This window comes from Dipteris shenzhenensis, chromosome 1, assembly GCF_047967505.1.
Source record: "Dipteris shenzhenensis isolate YYH24624 ecotype China chromosome 1, Dip_SZ_1.0, whole genome shotgun sequence".
In the NCBI taxonomy this organism is placed as follows: domain Eukaryota; kingdom Viridiplantae; phylum Streptophyta; class Polypodiopsida; order Gleicheniales; family Dipteridaceae; genus Dipteris; species Dipteris shenzhenensis.
Window position 1 is genome coordinate 69,670,015 of NC_141596.1, and position 17,502 is coordinate 69,687,516.

The following is a 17,502-nucleotide window of genomic DNA, read 5'->3' on the forward strand; positions in this document are numbered from 1 at the left end:
TTCCCCCTGTGAGCAAGTGTATGCACTTTAATATTGAGTATGTTCAAACCCCCGTGCATCTTTGGAGAACAGCATAGAGAGTAATCCGAGACTTTTCTTGCCATTTTTTGAACGCCAAAAAATCTCCATGATAGCAGACATAACGGAAACCAGATCTACCTTAGTAAACATAATAAGGGGCAGATAGAATTGAATGTATGCTATCAAAATGGATTGCGTTATTCGCAAACGAACATCTAATGGCCAAGTTGCAAGCTTCCAATATTCAAGTTTTTTCCTCAGCTTTGTGAGCACCCAATCAGTTTGTTGAGAACGAGTGAGCCCCCAACCTAGAGGATAGCCAGGATGTCGAATCAATTGAGAAGGTGGAACAATTTCCCTAGGCCACAAAAGACTATGCGAGTCTTTAGCATGCAACGGCAATAGCTTGGATTTCTGAAAATTCACATGAAAATCGGCAGCTAAGCCATATGTGGAATCATCTGCATAGGCCTGTGCAATGAAAGGCCGTGAACCAGGAATCTGAAGCCCCAGTAACTGTCCAGTATCAACCAGATGATCCATATAAAGAAGCAAAGGATGTGAAGCAATAGCATAGAGCGAAGCACTGAGAGGGCATCCCTGTCGAAATGATCGTTCCAGAGTCCAAGACTCAGACAAATGATTGCCGATAAAGCATTGAGCAGTGGAATCTGAGTAAAGCCAATATATGACATTAACCAGCTTTGGCCTAAAACGAAGTTTAAACATGATTTGATAGACATAATCCCACTGTATTGTATCAAATGCCTTTGCCACATCCACCTGCATGACCAAAACATCTTGAGCTGAATATTTTGTATATTCCATTGCGATGAGAGTATTGGAGATATTATCATGTATATTCCTTCTTGGAACAAAACCATATTGCCTGGGATGAAGTCCATCATGAAGGATATCCTTTATCCGATGAACCAACATTTTAGCAATAAGTTTATATATAACAGGCATCAAAGTGATGGGCCTCCTGTCATCCATAGTCTCACATAGGGGTTTTTTGGGCACAAGCTTAACCAGACCATGCTTCCAAGTTGACGGAAGATGTTGATGCTGCCAAGCTACATTAATGAGCTTCAAGATTGGACCCTTCAATTCAGCCCAGAAGGCTACAAAAAATTCAACCGTCAAATCATCCCAGCCAGGGGATTTATGTTTACCCAAATGTTTGAGGGTTTCATCCAATTCAATATCTGAAAAAGACATTTTCAGCATTGAAGCTTTTGCAAAGAAACGATAGGAGAAACAAGCTCAATAAATCTGCTCCGAGCCAATTCAACCTGAGGAGTAGAAGAAGGTGGCTGAGAAAAAAGAAGCTGAAAATGAGTGACCAGAGTCTTAATCATAAGACCCAAGGCTGATCACCTTGCATAAATTTCAGCAACATTTTCCCACAGGGGCAAGAATATGCACATGAATATCCGTGATGTTCAATCCACCGTGCATCTTGGGAGAACAAATGTGATGCATTGAAAGCAGCCTAAGACTTTTTCTGCCATGTTTGGATCGCCAGAAGAGTTCCATAAAGACAGACATGAAAGATATAAGATCTGCCTTAGTGAACATGATCAATGGCAAGTAAAATTGAATATATGCCACAAGGATGGACTGCACTATTCGAAGAGGAACGTGCAAAGGCTAGGTTGCCAGTTTCCAATACTCAAGCTTTTTCTGAAGCTTAGTCAAAACCCAAGCAGTTTGTTGTTGGTTAGTGAGTTCCCATCCCAAAGGGTAACCAAGATGACGAACAAAGTGAGTGGGTGGAATGATATCCCTGGGCCATAATAGAATATGCCAGTCTTTGGAATGCAAAGGGAGCAGCTTAGACTTCTGAAAATTAACATGAAGACCAGCTGCCAAACCATAAATAGAGAGGGCCTGCATCAAGGCACCAAGATCATGGGGCGTATTCTTCGGGGTAAAGAAAGAATCATCAGCATAAGCTTGAGCAACCATGCTGCGATTAGCATCCAATTCCAAGCCATGAAGTGATCCTGTAGCCACAAGATGATCAATATATTGCAGCATAGGATGAGTAGCAATGGCATACAGTAAAGCACTGAGAGGGCATCCCTGGCGGGCCGAACAACGAAGAGTCCACTCATCAGAGATATCCCAAGAGATAATGCAAGCCGCATTGCTATCTCTATAAAGCAAGTAAATAACTTGCTGCATTTTTTGTCCAAACCCCAAAGCTCGCATAGTTTGCGAGATGAAATCCCATTGAACTGTGTCAAAGGCTTTTGCAATATCTACCTGCAAGAGTAGAACATCGTGCTGCGTGTATTTGGCATATTCAATCCCAATATAAGCATTGGGAATGTTATCTGTGATATGGCGACGTGGAACAAAGCCATATTGGGAGGGATGCAACCCATCATGCAAATAACCTTTAATCCGATCAACCACCATTTTGGCAATGATCTTGTAAATGACTAGCATGAGCGTGATTGGCCTCCAATCACCCAGTGAATCACATAGTTCCTTTTTTGGAATCAGCTTGAGAAGACCCTTTTTCCATGACAAAGGCATCTGCTGATTTTGCCATGCTGTATTTACCATTTGCAGCAAGGTGAATTTAAGAAGATCCCAAAATGCAAGAAAAAATTCAACAGTGAGACCACCCATCTTGGAGATTTCCATCTGCCACAGGATCTCAGTGCATCAAACAATTCCCTTTTAGTGAAGGGATGTTCAAGTTCCAAAGCCTGAGCATCAGATAGAATTGGATGAATATGCTGCAAAAGAAGCTGACGTGCAGACACGACCCGAGGAGAAAGAGTATGCAGATGCCCAAAATGAGTGGAGAAGTGCTCCACACATAAATCAGCAAGCTCTGAATGAGATGTTGACCAAGAACCGTCAGGCATCCGGGTCCGGCAGATATTGGCAGCCTGTCTTTTGTAGTGTAAACTCTTAAAAAATTGTTTGGAAGAGCAGCCTTTATCCAAAAATGCCCGTTGTCTGGATCGAGCTTCCCATTTAGCAAGCTTTCTGCGATCATTAGATTGAAGAGAGAATTGACCTTGACATAAGAGCATACTTTCCTCTGAAGACAAAGGGCGAAGATGAGCAAGCTCAGTCAAACTCTGACATGTAAATTTGGCATGTGCTACAGTCTCCCTTGTGGCTTGCATATAGGATTTGCCATAATCTCGAATAATTGCTTGCATTCGAGCAACAAAAGCGTGCCAGGCATAATCCAAACCAATGCGTATATGACGAGAGAGAGGCTGAATAGCATCAGAGACCAAGGCTTTAAAGTCAGCATGCTCCAGATAACTATTATTAATCAGCAAAAGCCTTCGGCAAGGCAATCTGTCAGTGGGAAATTCATGTAAGGAAAGCCTCAACCAAAGAGGAGCATGATCTGAATGTGTGAAAGCATGATCAACCCAAATTTGACAAGTAAAGGCATCACAATGCTGTGGATCAATCTGATACCATCTGTCCAAGCATGCCCGATAAGAAGATTGAGCATTATGTTGAAAGGTATAACCCGGAAGCATGGGCTGTAATTCCTTCCAGAGATCATCCGGGCGCAACTGAAGCAAAAAATCAGACCATGCGTGTGTTTCAGAAGCCAACATATCAGTGTGGCCTGAGGTGTTGTCACCCGATTGAGGGGCATTATTGAAGTCACCACAAATGAAGGGTAAGGAAATTACATCGCGGTGCATTCTATGTACATAGTGCCAAAAAAGTCTCCACTTATTGACATTGCAAAGACCTTGGACATTGTATGTAATGCAAGTAATTGAAGCAGACATAAAAGATATGTACAGTCGAACCGAGAAACATAGTAAAGGTACAAGGTGTCAGGCATCAGCCATGACATCGACATCCACCTGGCCTCCTGGATCAATAGCTCTATCGTCCTCATCATTGTCACATACAGGAATGCCCTTCTTGAGCACATCAACCCACAATCGAGAAGTAAGGCTATCAGCAGGGGTAGAGGCCTGACCAGGGGTGGAAGTAGAGCCATCCCAATGCCGAGATTGTAATGGTCGTGGCCTAAGCGCAAACACCTTTTTGGGTTGCTGCCATGCACCCTGGGGAGAGGCATTAGATTTTGAAAATTTTCCCTTTCCCTTATCCTTTTGCTTGGCTGAAACATGGACCACACTGTCTTTGGAAAGAGCAGATTTAGATGTCACATCACCCAACTTGCTAGGCATAGCCTTAGGCCCCGGACCATAAGTTTGAGGGGTAGTATTTTCTGTAGCAATAGCCGTAGGTGGGAGCTGTCGCAGGACTGCAGGACACTGTGAAGCTAGATGGCCAAACTTATGACAAGTAAAACAAGCACCTGCAAATACTCCCCATTTCAAGTCAAAATATTTTTCGCCCAAGAGAACATCCTCCACCTCTACTGCAATAGAAGGAGGGGTTGGGTGATCTGTATCCCAATGAACACAAAACCGATTTCGAGTACCTGAAGGACGGGGTGGGCATACAACTTGCCCCAAAGTAGCTGCCAGACTAGGTAACTCAGTCCTCATATAGTCCGGAAAATCCACTACCTCAACCCATACAGGGCAGTGATGTCGAATGAGACCGTGATATTCCTTATTTGGCGACCATGGCATGACATGCACCATTTGTCTGCCATAGAATAGAGGGGACATCTCCAATATCTGCTGACGATATGAGGCATCCAAAAAGTGCACTTCATAAAAACCTCGAGAAGCAAAGTATACTCCTTCAACAAAGCAACCTCCCAACAAAGCCTGAACCCACTGAGCCACATCATTTGCAGAAGGTAACTTCCCAGGGAAAAAAATGATAACTGCTTGCTGAGAGAACTTCCGGAGAGGAGTGACCAATGAGGGCAGCTTCAGCTTATACTTAAGGGCCGGGGGAGGTTTGGCCCACTCCTTCCGGCTCTGGTGGAATTCATCCTTGAGCATATCGAAAACATAGTGAGCATCTTCAGAGGCCGAAGTAGACAATTCAACTTGCTGTCTTTTGGGGTCCCGGGAGAAGTCCTTCCGAGAATAACTTTTAATATGATCCTCCATGGAGGTAAGCAGGGCAGGATTGATATAGCGAAAGAAGAAGAGAGCAGACAGCCGGGGCCAATAATGGCCAAAGTCAGGACGAAAGAGGGCAGCAGGGGTTATAAACAGATATGGAACGGGTAATACACAGCAAAAGGGAAGAGAACAGACGGCAAGAAGAGGCGGACAGCAGCGGCTAGAGCAGGCGAGCAGCAGCGGGGCGACGTACACACACACACACGTATGTATGTACGTATGTATCATATCATCAATGCGAACATGTTCTGTGAGGCCATTTGCATGTTCTATCTATTATTATTGTGCTCCCTCTCTTGTCCCCGTAAAAAATAAATTAAAACGAATGGGATTCATCTTACACATCCAACATTGACGAGGCATTCGAGTCTCCTACCTTACCTTAGCTTTCAAGAATGCCTCTAACAATTAGTACAAGCATGTTTCCCACTTTTGAATGATTCTAGAGCATTTTGATGGGAATAAATTGCAGCATTAATGTGCTTCCTAAAAGATCATTATTTCAAAGACAACATGTAGTTATTGAAATTGGATTGTAGAGTTCCTAGAAGAACTCAAAAGTTCCAAAAGGTCTCAAGTGCTAAAAAGCGTAGAAAAGGTGCTATAACTGTGCTTTAAAATAGGTTCAAGATGGCAAAAGACAAAAGACAAATTAATAACATGTACTTGTGAAAGAAAGTGATAAGATGCAGTAAATTTGAATAATGAAGCAATGATAAAAGAACATGTCCTTTTAGTATTTGGTGGAGGGACTGATATGGCGACCCAAGACAATGTGCTTTGCAACATTGGTCATAGTCTGTGTGCAGCCACACTCCAGACGTTCATCCTTCCTCAAACATAGGCTTGTAAAACATATTCGGTGGTAGGGAGCATGCACACATGTTATTCAAGGACATGCTTGTGAGAAAGAGAGAGTCAGAGAGCAAGAGAGCTGAACGTTGTGCTTGCAATAGATGAAGTGGAGCAATACAAGAAGAGGGCAAGGTTTTGTCTAAGTGACAAAACCTTATCCTTCACTAACCGTAGTTAGTGAACTAACTGTGGTTTGGGGGAAAAACCTCAAATGAGGGAAAAGTGCTCCTAACCTACTTATTACATTACATTGGTCACTGCTAAATTATGATAATAATTCTAACACCCCCCTGCAGTGCCAATGTTAGGTACAAGGAAATGATCAATCACCAAAAGGAGATAAGTTCAGGGCACTGCGAAATGCCTCAAACTTTTCACGTGGAAGTGCTTTGGTGAAGATGTCTGCAACATTGTCATTTGTTGACACATAGATCATACTGATCTCTCCTGCATGCAACTTCTCTCTGACATAGTGATAGTGAACCTCAATGTGCTTCGTGCGAGCATGAAACACAGGATTCTTTGCCACTGCTATTGCACTTTGACTATCATTGAGAATCGGAGAAGGACCCTCCAATGAAAGATGAAGATCAGCAAACAAACGACACAGCCAAACACATTCAACTGTCGTTGTGAAAGCTGCCCTGTACTCAGCTTCACATGATGAGGTAGCCACTGTAGATTGTTTCTTGCTCAACCAAGAAATGCAAGCATGTCCTAGAAAGAAACAATTCCCACTGGTGGACTGCCTAGTATCATAGTCTCCAGCCCAATCTGAGTCACTGTAAGCATGCATCTGGAAGTGACCGCCCCTGGGAAACATCAAGCCAAAAGACTTTGTACCTTGCAAGTAACGGAAGATGCGTTTTACAGCCTGCCAATGCATAATCTTTGGGATGTGCATATACCTGCTCACTTGAGAAACTGAAAATTGAATATCAGGTCGTGTATTGCAGAGAAAAATGAGGCATCCAACAGCCTGAGTATAGAGTGTGACATCAATTGATTCACCCACATCATGCATTGTAAGCTTCGGCCCCGGCTCCATGGGAGCGGAGATAGGCTTGCAATCATGCATGTTGAATCTGTCCAAGAGTTTTTGAACTTACTTGGACTGAGACATAACAATGCCACGTTTCTCTTGAATAAACTGGATCCCCAAAAAGAAATGTAACAAGCCCAAGTCTGACATATCAAATGTAGCTTTCTATTGGATTTTGAAATCTGCAATTACTTTCTCATTTGATCTGGTGAGCAGTATGTCATCTACATAAAGAATGATGACGAAACTATTCCCCCCATCCTTCTTGATGTAGAGGGTGCTCTCAGTTGGACTATTGTGCAGCCCCTTGCTGGTTAGAAAGGCATCAATTTTGGCATACCATGCACGTGGGGCTTGTTTCAACCCATACAAAGCTTTATTCAGCTTGCATACTTGATGTGCATTTCCTGAAATTTCAAAACCCGGAGGTTGTTTGACATAAACCTCTTTAAACCTCTTCCAACAAGTCTCCATTAAGGAAAGCTGTTTTAATGTCCAACTGATGAACAAAGCTTTATTCAGCTTGCATACTTGATGTGCATTTCCTAAAATTTCAAAACCCGGATGTTGTTTGACATAAACCTCTTTAAACCTCTTCCAACAAGTCTCCATTAAGGAAAGCTGTTTTAATGTCCAACTGATGAACATTCCATTCAAAATTTGCAGCCATTGCTATAATTGACCTGATGGTGGTCATCCTGGATGTAGGAGCAAAAGTCTCTTCATAATCTATGCCCTTTTTCTGAGCATATCCTTTTGCAACCAGCCTTGCTTTGTACCGATCAATGGACCCATCTCGCTTTCTTTTGACTTTGAAAACCCACCGTGTACCTATGGCATTCTTACCTGGTGGCAAATCCACAACATCCCAAGTTTGATTTTTATGAATGGACTGCAACTCATCGTGCATTGCATTCATCCAATGCACATTATCTTTCGCTTCTTCAAATGTCTCAGGCAATGGAGCTTCAAGCCTACTCTCCCTGAGAGTCTGAAGCAACCAATGTGGGACTGTTTTGGCTGCGTGTATCTCTTGAATTTCTTGCCTGACAACTTCATCCACACCCTGAGGTTGTACCAATTTAGCTGGGGGCTGAATCTGTACTTGTGGAGCTGGCGGAGGTTGCTGTAAATTCTGATTTTCAGCGGGGGAACCAAATGCTTTAGGAAGCATCCCCTCAAACACATCATCTGAAGAGGCCGGAATCTGAAATTCAGCATGTGTATGTGCAGAATTTTCAGAGAATATAACATCTCTACTAACAAAAATCTTGCGTGTAGCAGGATTTTAGAGACGATAGTCTTTGCTTTGTGAACTTTATCCCACAAAAATGCATTTGAGTGCCTTATCTAACAATTTGTGTCTGAACTCCACAGGCACGAGGGCATATACAACACAACCAAAGACTTGGAAATGGTCCACTGAAGGCTTTCTCCCATGCCATGCCTCATAGGGAGTGATTGTCTTCAAAGCCTTTGTAGGAGCTGGATTTGAAATATGGTTGGCACACATGAGGCCTTCTAGTCAGAACCTGTGAGGCAACTTCTTACTTGTGAGCATGCATCTATCCATTTCCATGGCGGTGCGATTCTTCCGCTCAGCTTTGCCATTCTGTTGAGGTGTAAGCCTCACTGTAAGATCATGCATAATACCTTTTTCTTTCAGAAATGTCTCAAATTCATGAGACATATAGTCCCCCCCTCGATCTGTGCGAAAGTGTCCGCACTCAATAGAGAAGGATTTCATGTTGTTTTTGATGATGACAAGTGTGCAGTCAGAGACAACAAAAATGACTATGCTTTGAGGTTGTTTGGCACTTTGTATCGGGGTCTTTTTCAGCTTGATTTATATGAAAAAAGATCCCATCTTGAATTATCAGTGAGCACTCCCACTGCTGCGATGCAGAATGCAGAGTTATGGCATGCCAGGTATGGGCACATGAGCTATAGCAGCTTAATGACAGTTCAGAAGCATGATATGGTTGATGCATCACCTCCTTTGGAGTCACCTCCTCCTCATGCATGTGAGACTGCATTGTTGGCAAAATGCATAGGCTTCCCTTCAAAAAGGATGGTGCAGTAAAAGCTACAAGAAAATTGCAACTTATAAAGGAAATTCTTCTTTATCCCTGGCACATAGAGTACATCTGAAATTCTGAAATCTGTGCCATTAGTGGATGTGAGAATAATGGCTCCCACTCCACACACTGAATAAGAAGAATTATTCGCACAAGTTGCCTTCTTCTTGGTGGGTGAAGAATGCAGAGTCACAAACAGACTTTTCTTGGAAGTTATGTGCTTTGAAGCACCACTGTCAAAATAACAAGTATGTAGGGTCTCATCAATACTAAAAGAGCATTCATCCTTTGAAGGATCGTAACTGCAAGTCAAGAAAGCATATGGGTCATCATCATTAGTGGCTGTAGTATCTGAACTACCCACTGAAAAATTTGAAGTGCAAGGCAGAAAGGCATAGTGCTCTTCAACCAAGTTGGCTGCAACATCTCGTCCATCATGAGAATGTGGAACTGATGCATCTGACACAGCCTTACCGGAATCCCTTTTCTTCTCTTTGGCTATGCGCTTCTTGCACTCTCCAATATAATGACCTGGCTTCTTGCAATAATGACATATGCCCTTTGTTTTCTGTTTATTTGTATCACCCTTTGCCTTATAAGGAGGCTGTCCAGAATCAGCTTTATGCTGATGTGTGGGCTGATTGGCATGTGGCTTTTGCTGCCATTTACCCTTGGGCTTGAACTTGGAGAGCATAGCATGCTCGCCAGCCCGGGTTGCCATATTTCTACGTGTTTGTTCCTCCTGGTACAAAAGTGCTACCAACTCGTGAAAGGAGAGAGGATTGCTGCCCCCCCTCAATGACAAATTCAGCGAGGTGTGGAAACCGAGATAAGACTCAGGAAGAGAGTTCAGAGTGGTTATGATCATCTCTGAATTCGGAATGACTTCATCAAAATTCAGCAATTGTTCCTTGAGGTCCTGAAGCTTTGTGAGGTGAGAGTTCATGGAATCTCCTCCATATTTGTATGGGAAAGTTCTCGCTTCAGAAAGGAAACCCTTGCATCATTTCTTGCTGCAAACATACTCTCAAGTATTACCCAAGCTGCCATAGATGTCTTGCATGACCGAATATGAGGTATAATGAACCTCTTGACAGAAAGAGAAGTTTTTGAAAGAGCTTGTGCATTTCTAGAGTCCCATCTTTTCTGCTCTGCTGTGGGAGTTCCTGGAGCGGCTGCTCCAATCACCTGTGCTGTATTTGTACCTCTACCCCTGCCTCCAGCTGTAGGAGTGACAGGTATAGGCGTTGTATCTTGTCTTTCTTCATCTCCATTGACATAATCCCAAAGATTTCTGCCAACCAAGATATTGCGAACCATGAAACTCCACAAGGAGTAGTTGGTGCCATCCAACTTATCCTCCTGTGTGAGAATCCCGATCACCTCATTGGAGTTGTTCTGAGCCATTTATACCAGAAAATATCAAAAAATACAGGAGACTAACCAAGTGAAATCCCTTCCTTGGATATAAAATGCACAAGTAAAATTTGCAAAGAAAAATCTGCCCACAGTGACAAATACTGTTACAGCCTGTGAAAGGCTCAGAACACACTTCAATTGCCTTGCAAATGCTCTTTAAAAAAAAAACATTGCAGAATTTGCCAATGTCTACAATGTCACTCAAACTGAGTCCAAAATTACCTTCAACAGTCCCAAAATGCTTTTACACTGCCAAATTGCATCCGAATGCGAAAAGCCCCAATTTCTTCAGGGAAATTGCATCCAAAAGAGGGCAAATTGCCTGAAAGCCGCAAAAATGCAAGAAATTGCTGTGTAAAGCAAAAAGCCTCAAATTTTGGCAAGAAATGGCAACTCAAAAAGGGGCAAATTGACTGAAAGCCCCAAATACTCAAATGTACTCAAACTGAGTCCAAAAAGCCTCCAAAGCTCCCAAATTGCTCTTTCACTGCAAAATTGCAATCCAATTGCAAAAGCCCCAATTTCTTGCCAGGAATTGTAACCAAAAGAGGACAAATTGACTGAAAGCCCCAAATGTTGCAAAATTTGCAATGCAAGTCCAAAAGGCTCAAACTCTTGATAAATTTGCAATCTGCCTGCAATACTTGTCCAATCCACAAAATGCAAAGTGCAAACTACACTTGCAAAATGGCCCTTGCGGAGAATCCTCTGTTGAAAAAGGCCCTGCAAAGAAAATGACTGATGCACGAAGCAAGAAGTAGGTTCGTTGATTGCAGGTTTGTAGGATCAAGTAGCAGGAGCTGTACGGCAGGTTGTACGACAAGTTGTACAGCTGGAGCATCGTTGGGTGTACGGCAGAAATGGAGAGTAGTAATGAGAGTTGTACGGACTAGTTCTCCCAAGCTTGGAATGGAGAGGGTCGAGCTCAGAAACAGGGTAACCTGCTCTGATACCAAATGTGAGAAAGAGAGAGTGAGAGAGCAAGAGAGCTGAACGTTGTGCTTGCAATAGATGAAGTGGAGTAATACAAGAAGAGGGAAAGGTTTTGTCTAAGTGAGAAAATCTTATCCTTCGCTAACCGTAGTTAGTGAACTAACTGTGGTTTGGGGAAAAAACCTCAAATGAGGGAAAAGTGCCCCTAACCTACTTATTACATTACATTGCTAAATTATAATAATAATTCTAACAATTCTGCCCTTCCCAAAAAAAGAAACAGGGAAATAAAAGTTCATTGATGTTTTCGAAAGACCAAGGGGTGTATTAAGACTGAAAAATGCCATATACATTTACTTGCTTGGGTGGAGCCACTAAGCGGGCATCGTTACCAAGACAAACACAAAAACAAATATTAAGTATCTAAGCCCATGGAGAGAATGAGAACAGCGGTGTGGTATCACTATGGCAGTCCTTTGTATGTTGTCTGAGGAACCAAGTGGCTGAGAATGGATAAGAGGACCACGGAGCTCTAGAGGCTCATGGAAAAAAGCGTGCCCAACTATGCAAATGACATTTGATGGATATGGTACTTTGCACACGCCTTAAGTGGGTTAGATTAAGGCATGTGCAAAGTATCATACCCATCGTGGACATCGACAATCATGCATGACACGTGGTAAGAAACAAGGAAAAATATGTGCCCAACCATGCAAACATCTTTGCACTCGCCTTAATGTGGATGAGATTAAGGCCCATGCAAAGTACCATATCCATCGGGGAGACACACGTTTGATAGACACACTCCGATATTTAGAATTATGATGCAATAACCTTTGGATGTTTGCATGTCTTTTTTCTTTCGTGGTTGGGGATTGATGTTTTAGTCAGTGTGTTAAAACCTTGCCATTGAGGCAGAGTGTGCAAGACGGTGAAGTTTCTTTCATAAAGGATGAGTGAAATATTGAAGAAAGTGGTTGTGTGTATAGCTATTTAGAAGATCAGTGAAATTTTGACAATGGTATGTAGTGTGCAACCGAAATACTCTTAGCGTGTTGTGTATTATTTAATGGTGCGGTATTTTTAAACCTTGGACAAAAGGGATTTATGCTTATATTTTTGTTTACCCTTCTATTGTGATAGTTTAAGGAATGATTTGCATTAAAAAGAGGAGATAAAATTTGTTGGAAGTGAAGCGTATAACGCTGTTTTAAGTCATTTTTACTTTTTCGGGCTCAAAGTTTCTTTCATAAAGGATGAGTGAAATATTGAAGAAAGTGGTTTTGTGTTTAGAAGATCAGTGAAATTTTGACAATGGTATGTAGTGTGCAACCGAAATACTCTTAGCGTGTTGTGTATTAATTAATGGTGCGGTATTTTTAAACCTTGGACAAAGGGATTTATGCTTATATTTTTGTTTACCCTTCTGTTGTGATAGTTTAAGGAATGATTTGCATTAAAAAGAGGAGATAAAATTTGTTGGAAGTGAAGCGTACAACGCTGTTTTAAGTCATTTTTACTTTTTTGGGCTCAAAGTTTATGTCTATTGCAAGAATGCGAGGCTAATATTATCATTTCATGTAGGCGAAAGGATATCGGGTGGGACCGGTATATGATGATGTGTTGTCTATGGCATGGGTGTTTTTGGAGCTCATTGTCAAGTCCATGGCTTTGGAGCAAGCTCGTACCTATTCAAATAGTTTGCCTATTGGTTAGATTTGTTCAATATAGCTCTTCTCTCATGATTACATGCATGGATATCTATCACTATTTGCTAAACTCTTTTGTATGTTTAGGATTCTGTTGCATAGCGTGTGTGTTTTGTTGTTGGTTAAAGTTCATCAAGTAAGTTGCTCTTAAATGATTGCTGGGTGGTCAACCTTTTGAATGAATCACGTAGAAGCCTTGTTTCCCTCGAAAGAGCAATTGTGTAGAGTCTACCTCATCCCTCTTTAAATATTGAAAATTTCTAAGTTCGTTTTTATTGCAAGATATTTGGGAGGAGGTATTGTGAGCACATGGATCATGCATTGTGTAAGTATTTTTGGGAGTGATATGTCAAAATATTAAATTCAGTAAGCTTTTTGTAGGTTGGATGATGATGTGCAAAAACGAGGCCATATGATTTCTTTGACGAGGCGTCTTGTTTTGACGTTGAGTATGGTTGATTAGATTAGAAGGTTGCTTTGAAGCAAGGCCATGGAGAGTCTTGCATATTTATATTTGTATATATGACTATTGAAGGATACCAAATGTGAAGGTTTAGGGGGGATGAAAATTGTGGGTTCACTTTTGCTAGTTCTTTATTGGGTCTCATTGACTCCTTTCCCTTTTTTTTCTTTGTGGAGGTAGGGGGTGGGTGGCTGAACATTCATGGTTTTTTTTTTAGAGGGGGGGGGGGGGGTTGGGTGGCAGTAGTGCTTGGTAGATGGACTCACTATTCATTTACACTTGTAATGTTATCTGTGTACTTGCATGCTCTAAGCTGATATCTTGTTTGATGGGAAGAAAATTTAGAGGGTCATTACTGTGCTGAAAGTGTATTTGCAATTTAAAATATTTTTGGAGGGCTGCATAATCTGCATTCAACAAAATTAGGGGACGTCAGAAGGAGAACCACTCTTTCATCTTTATGGCTCAATGGCTTAATGCGTTGTAACGGGATCCTTAAATTTTCTTTTTCCAGAGAAAACGGGATCCTTAGTTTAAGAGCCATCATAATGGAACTCTTTTGTATCTTTATCATATTCTTATCATAGATACATACAGATACATGCATACATGTATGTTCATGTGTTGTGTGGGAGAAAGAGCGAAATAAAGCAAGGAAGGAAGGAAGAATGCCTCCTTAGGTCTCGAGTAATGGTTGGCGTGGATTGCAACACGTGTGTACAAGGGCACATTATGTACTAGTCCCAAACCTAAAAAATAAAAAGTAATGATTGGGATGTCTACCGCGTTGGAAATGGAAGCAAGAAAACATGAGAGTACAGAGCTGAAGCAAGCTGGAATGAAATTGCAGCAACCACAATGAACTACAAAGCTAGGGTAGTCATAGAGATGAAACCCTAGAATGAACCCTAATTGGGGTTGAAAGATGTGTGGTGACTAAGTCACACACAAACTCAACCTCTAACGGAGGTTAGGGGTCAAAAACCTTAATAAAGGGAAAAAGTGTCCATAGCCTCTTATTACATAACATTGGCCACTGTCTTAGGAAATATAAATATTTCTAACACCCGTTGCAGTGACGATATGACAATGTACAAGGTAAACATCGATCACCAAACAAATATAGGTTTAAAGCTTTTGGAAAAGCCTCAGAATTTGGACGAGGTAATGCTTTGGTGAAGAGATTTGCCACATTCTACTGTGTAGGGAAAAAGACGACGCTGATGTCCTATGCAATGTAGCCGCTCCCTGACATAATGATAATGAATTTCAATGTGTTTATTACGGATATGAAATACAGGATCCCGCGCCACTGCAATGGCACTCTGATGGTCAGTGAGAATCGCAGTAGGCTTTTCTAATGATGAATGAAGATTACCCACCTAACGCCTCATCCAAATACACTGTGGTCGTGAAGGCCGCTCTGTACTCAGCCTCACATGAAGAGGTAGCCATTGTAGCTTGTTTCTTACTTAACCAAGAAATGCACTAATGCCTAAGAAAGGAATAGGTACCACCAGTGGATTGCCGAGTATCAAAATCACAAGCCCAATCTGAATCGCATAGGTGTGCAAATGAAAGTCACCCCCCAAGGAAAGAGCAAACCAAGAGATGGTGTTCCCTGCAGATAACGGAACACATGCTTCACAGCTTACCCATGTGAAGTCTTAGGACAGTGGATAATCCTGCTTAGCTGCTGGGACACTGCATATTGAATGTCAAGAAGTGTGTTGCATAAATAAATAAAGTATCCAATAGCCTGGCTGTAAACAGAGACATCAAAAGGTTCATTGGCATCATGAACGGATATCTTAAGCCCCGGCTCCATAAGAGTAGAGATGGGCTTTAAAATATGAAATCTGAACTGTCCTAGGAGCTTACGAATATACTTGGGCCGCAACAGTGCAATACCTTTATCCTCCTGTATAAATTGGATGCCCAAATAGTAGTGAAGTAAACCCAAATCTGACATCTCAAACATCTGCTGTAATTTAGCCTTGAAATCTGCAATTTCTGCAGCATTAGTACTAGTGACCAGCATGTCATCGACATAAATAACAAGGATGAGCAAATCCCCCCCTTCCTTCTTGACATAGAGGGTGCTCTCATGTGGACTGTTCCGCATTCCTTGGCTGGTAAAAAAGGCATCTATCTTTGCATATCAAGCTCGAGGAGCTTCGGCCAATGCAACCACACACCTAACGGTGGTCATTTGAGAAGTGGGAACAAAGGTTTCTATGCCTTTTGGTTGTGCATAGCTGTTTTCTGCAAAGCGATCTTGTACACCCACTTCGTGCCAATTGCGTTCTTGTTGGCAGGCAAGTCGACCAACTTCAAGTGTGGTATTTCTCAATGGAGTCGATCTCCGCTCGCATTTGCCTGCATCCAATGCACCTTGTCTCATGCATCATCAAAACTATGAGGCTCATCTGCCTTAAGTATGCTGCTGGCATCCTCAGGGTCTCTAGTGCCACTGTGTGTACCGCTAGGAAGTGTGCTGAAAGTTTCCTGTCTTCAAGAATGCGGATCTGCCAATGAGGTATTGTCTTGCTTCCTGTGCTGCTGTACTTTCACGTGCTATGGTATCATCAATATCTTACTCAGAAATGCGCTCAGCCATAGGCTGAGCTGAGGCATGACCCATTGGAATATCTTGCTGCAAATTCTGATTTTCTAGTGGTGTATCAGGTGCAGCATCAAAGGACATGGGCAGCAGCCCGTCAAAGCCTTCAGAAGGACCCTGAGTTTTGTCAAAACCAGCAAAGGGCAGATCTGCATTTTCAGAAAGATAACATCCCCACTAGTGATAATCTTCCTGGTGATGGGATAAGTCTATACCCCTTGCTTTCAATGTAGAAGCCAATAAAGATGCAGTTCTTTGCTTTGTCATCAAGTTTGCCACTCAACTCTTGAGGGACATGTGCATATGCTAGACAAGCAAATGTACTGAAATAGCCCACATTGGGCTTATGAGCAAACCATGCTTGATAAGGTGTCATGACCTTAAGAGCCTTGGTGGGACACCTATTCAGAATATGATTCGTGCACATGATGGCTTCCATCCAAAATTTTTGTGGCAACCCGTTTGCTTTTAGAGAAACTGGAGCTGAAGCAAGTTGGATTTTATGGATACCAACTCTAGGATGTGTGATTGTCTGAGGAGAGTATTTCGCTCATAAAGATTTATCCACCCTAGAATGAACCCTAAGTGGGATCAAAAGATGTGTGGTGACTAACTCACCCACAAACTCAAGCTCTTTTTTTTTGCGCAAAAAGTAGTGCTAGTTATATTACTTGAAAGCGAGAGTACAAGAGGGCCTAAAGGCCAGCGGGCTGCAATCACAAAATGGATACAGCCCGAGGAGCCAAAATGCAATTACAAGCCTCTCAGGGCATAATCATCGGAGAGTGGACAAACAGCCACGGTGGGGGGGCGTAATGCCACTGAAGACTCTGAGAAGAGTGCTGGAAGAACAACTCCGGTGGTCCCAGTCGCGAAGGAAGCGCCGTCTCTTTTCCTTCCCTGCCCGGGACTCCCCCTGAATCTGATCCCACTGACCCTTGAGCGTGTGAATGATCGTGCTCCAAATGTTTGCTAGGGTCTGGGTAGCAGAAGAAGCCTGATCTCCTACGGTCTGCGCGCATCTGGAAGTGTGTAATGCTCCCTATGATCTCCCAAACTGGGTGCCGAGTCATCGCTCCTGCATCTGTCTCTGTCAGATGCCAAGGGAAGGTGTCCATGTATGCCCAGGTGACCTGCGTGATGAAGAAGACGGGATCCTGCCTAGAGAACTTATAAGCCAAGTGATGTCCCATCTCAGTACTGCACCAGCAAACGGCTCCCCATGTGATCGGTCCTAGCTCGGGTGCAGCCCTCGCTAAGATCCCCATGACTCCCTTCCAAATTGTCTGCGCATGCGAGCAGCTC

General features: G+C 42.5%; 1 protein-coding gene across 4 annotated transcripts in view; it reads left to right on the plus strand.

Annotated features, from left to right (window-relative positions):
• The window catches only part of SPK1 (guanyl-nucleotide exchange factor), a 207,756-nt gene that overhangs the window by 140,656 nt on the left and 49,598 nt on the right, over positions 1 to 17,502 (plus strand). For all 4 annotated transcript variants that reach the window (XM_087377784.1, XM_087377788.1, XM_087377778.1 and 1 more), the window contains exon 19: positions 12,987 to 13,113. In XM_087377784.1, the coding sequence (XP_087233910.1) occupies positions 12,987 to 13,113 (127 nt within the window). The remainder of the gene's footprint in view (positions 1 to 12,986; positions 13,114 to 17,502) is intronic.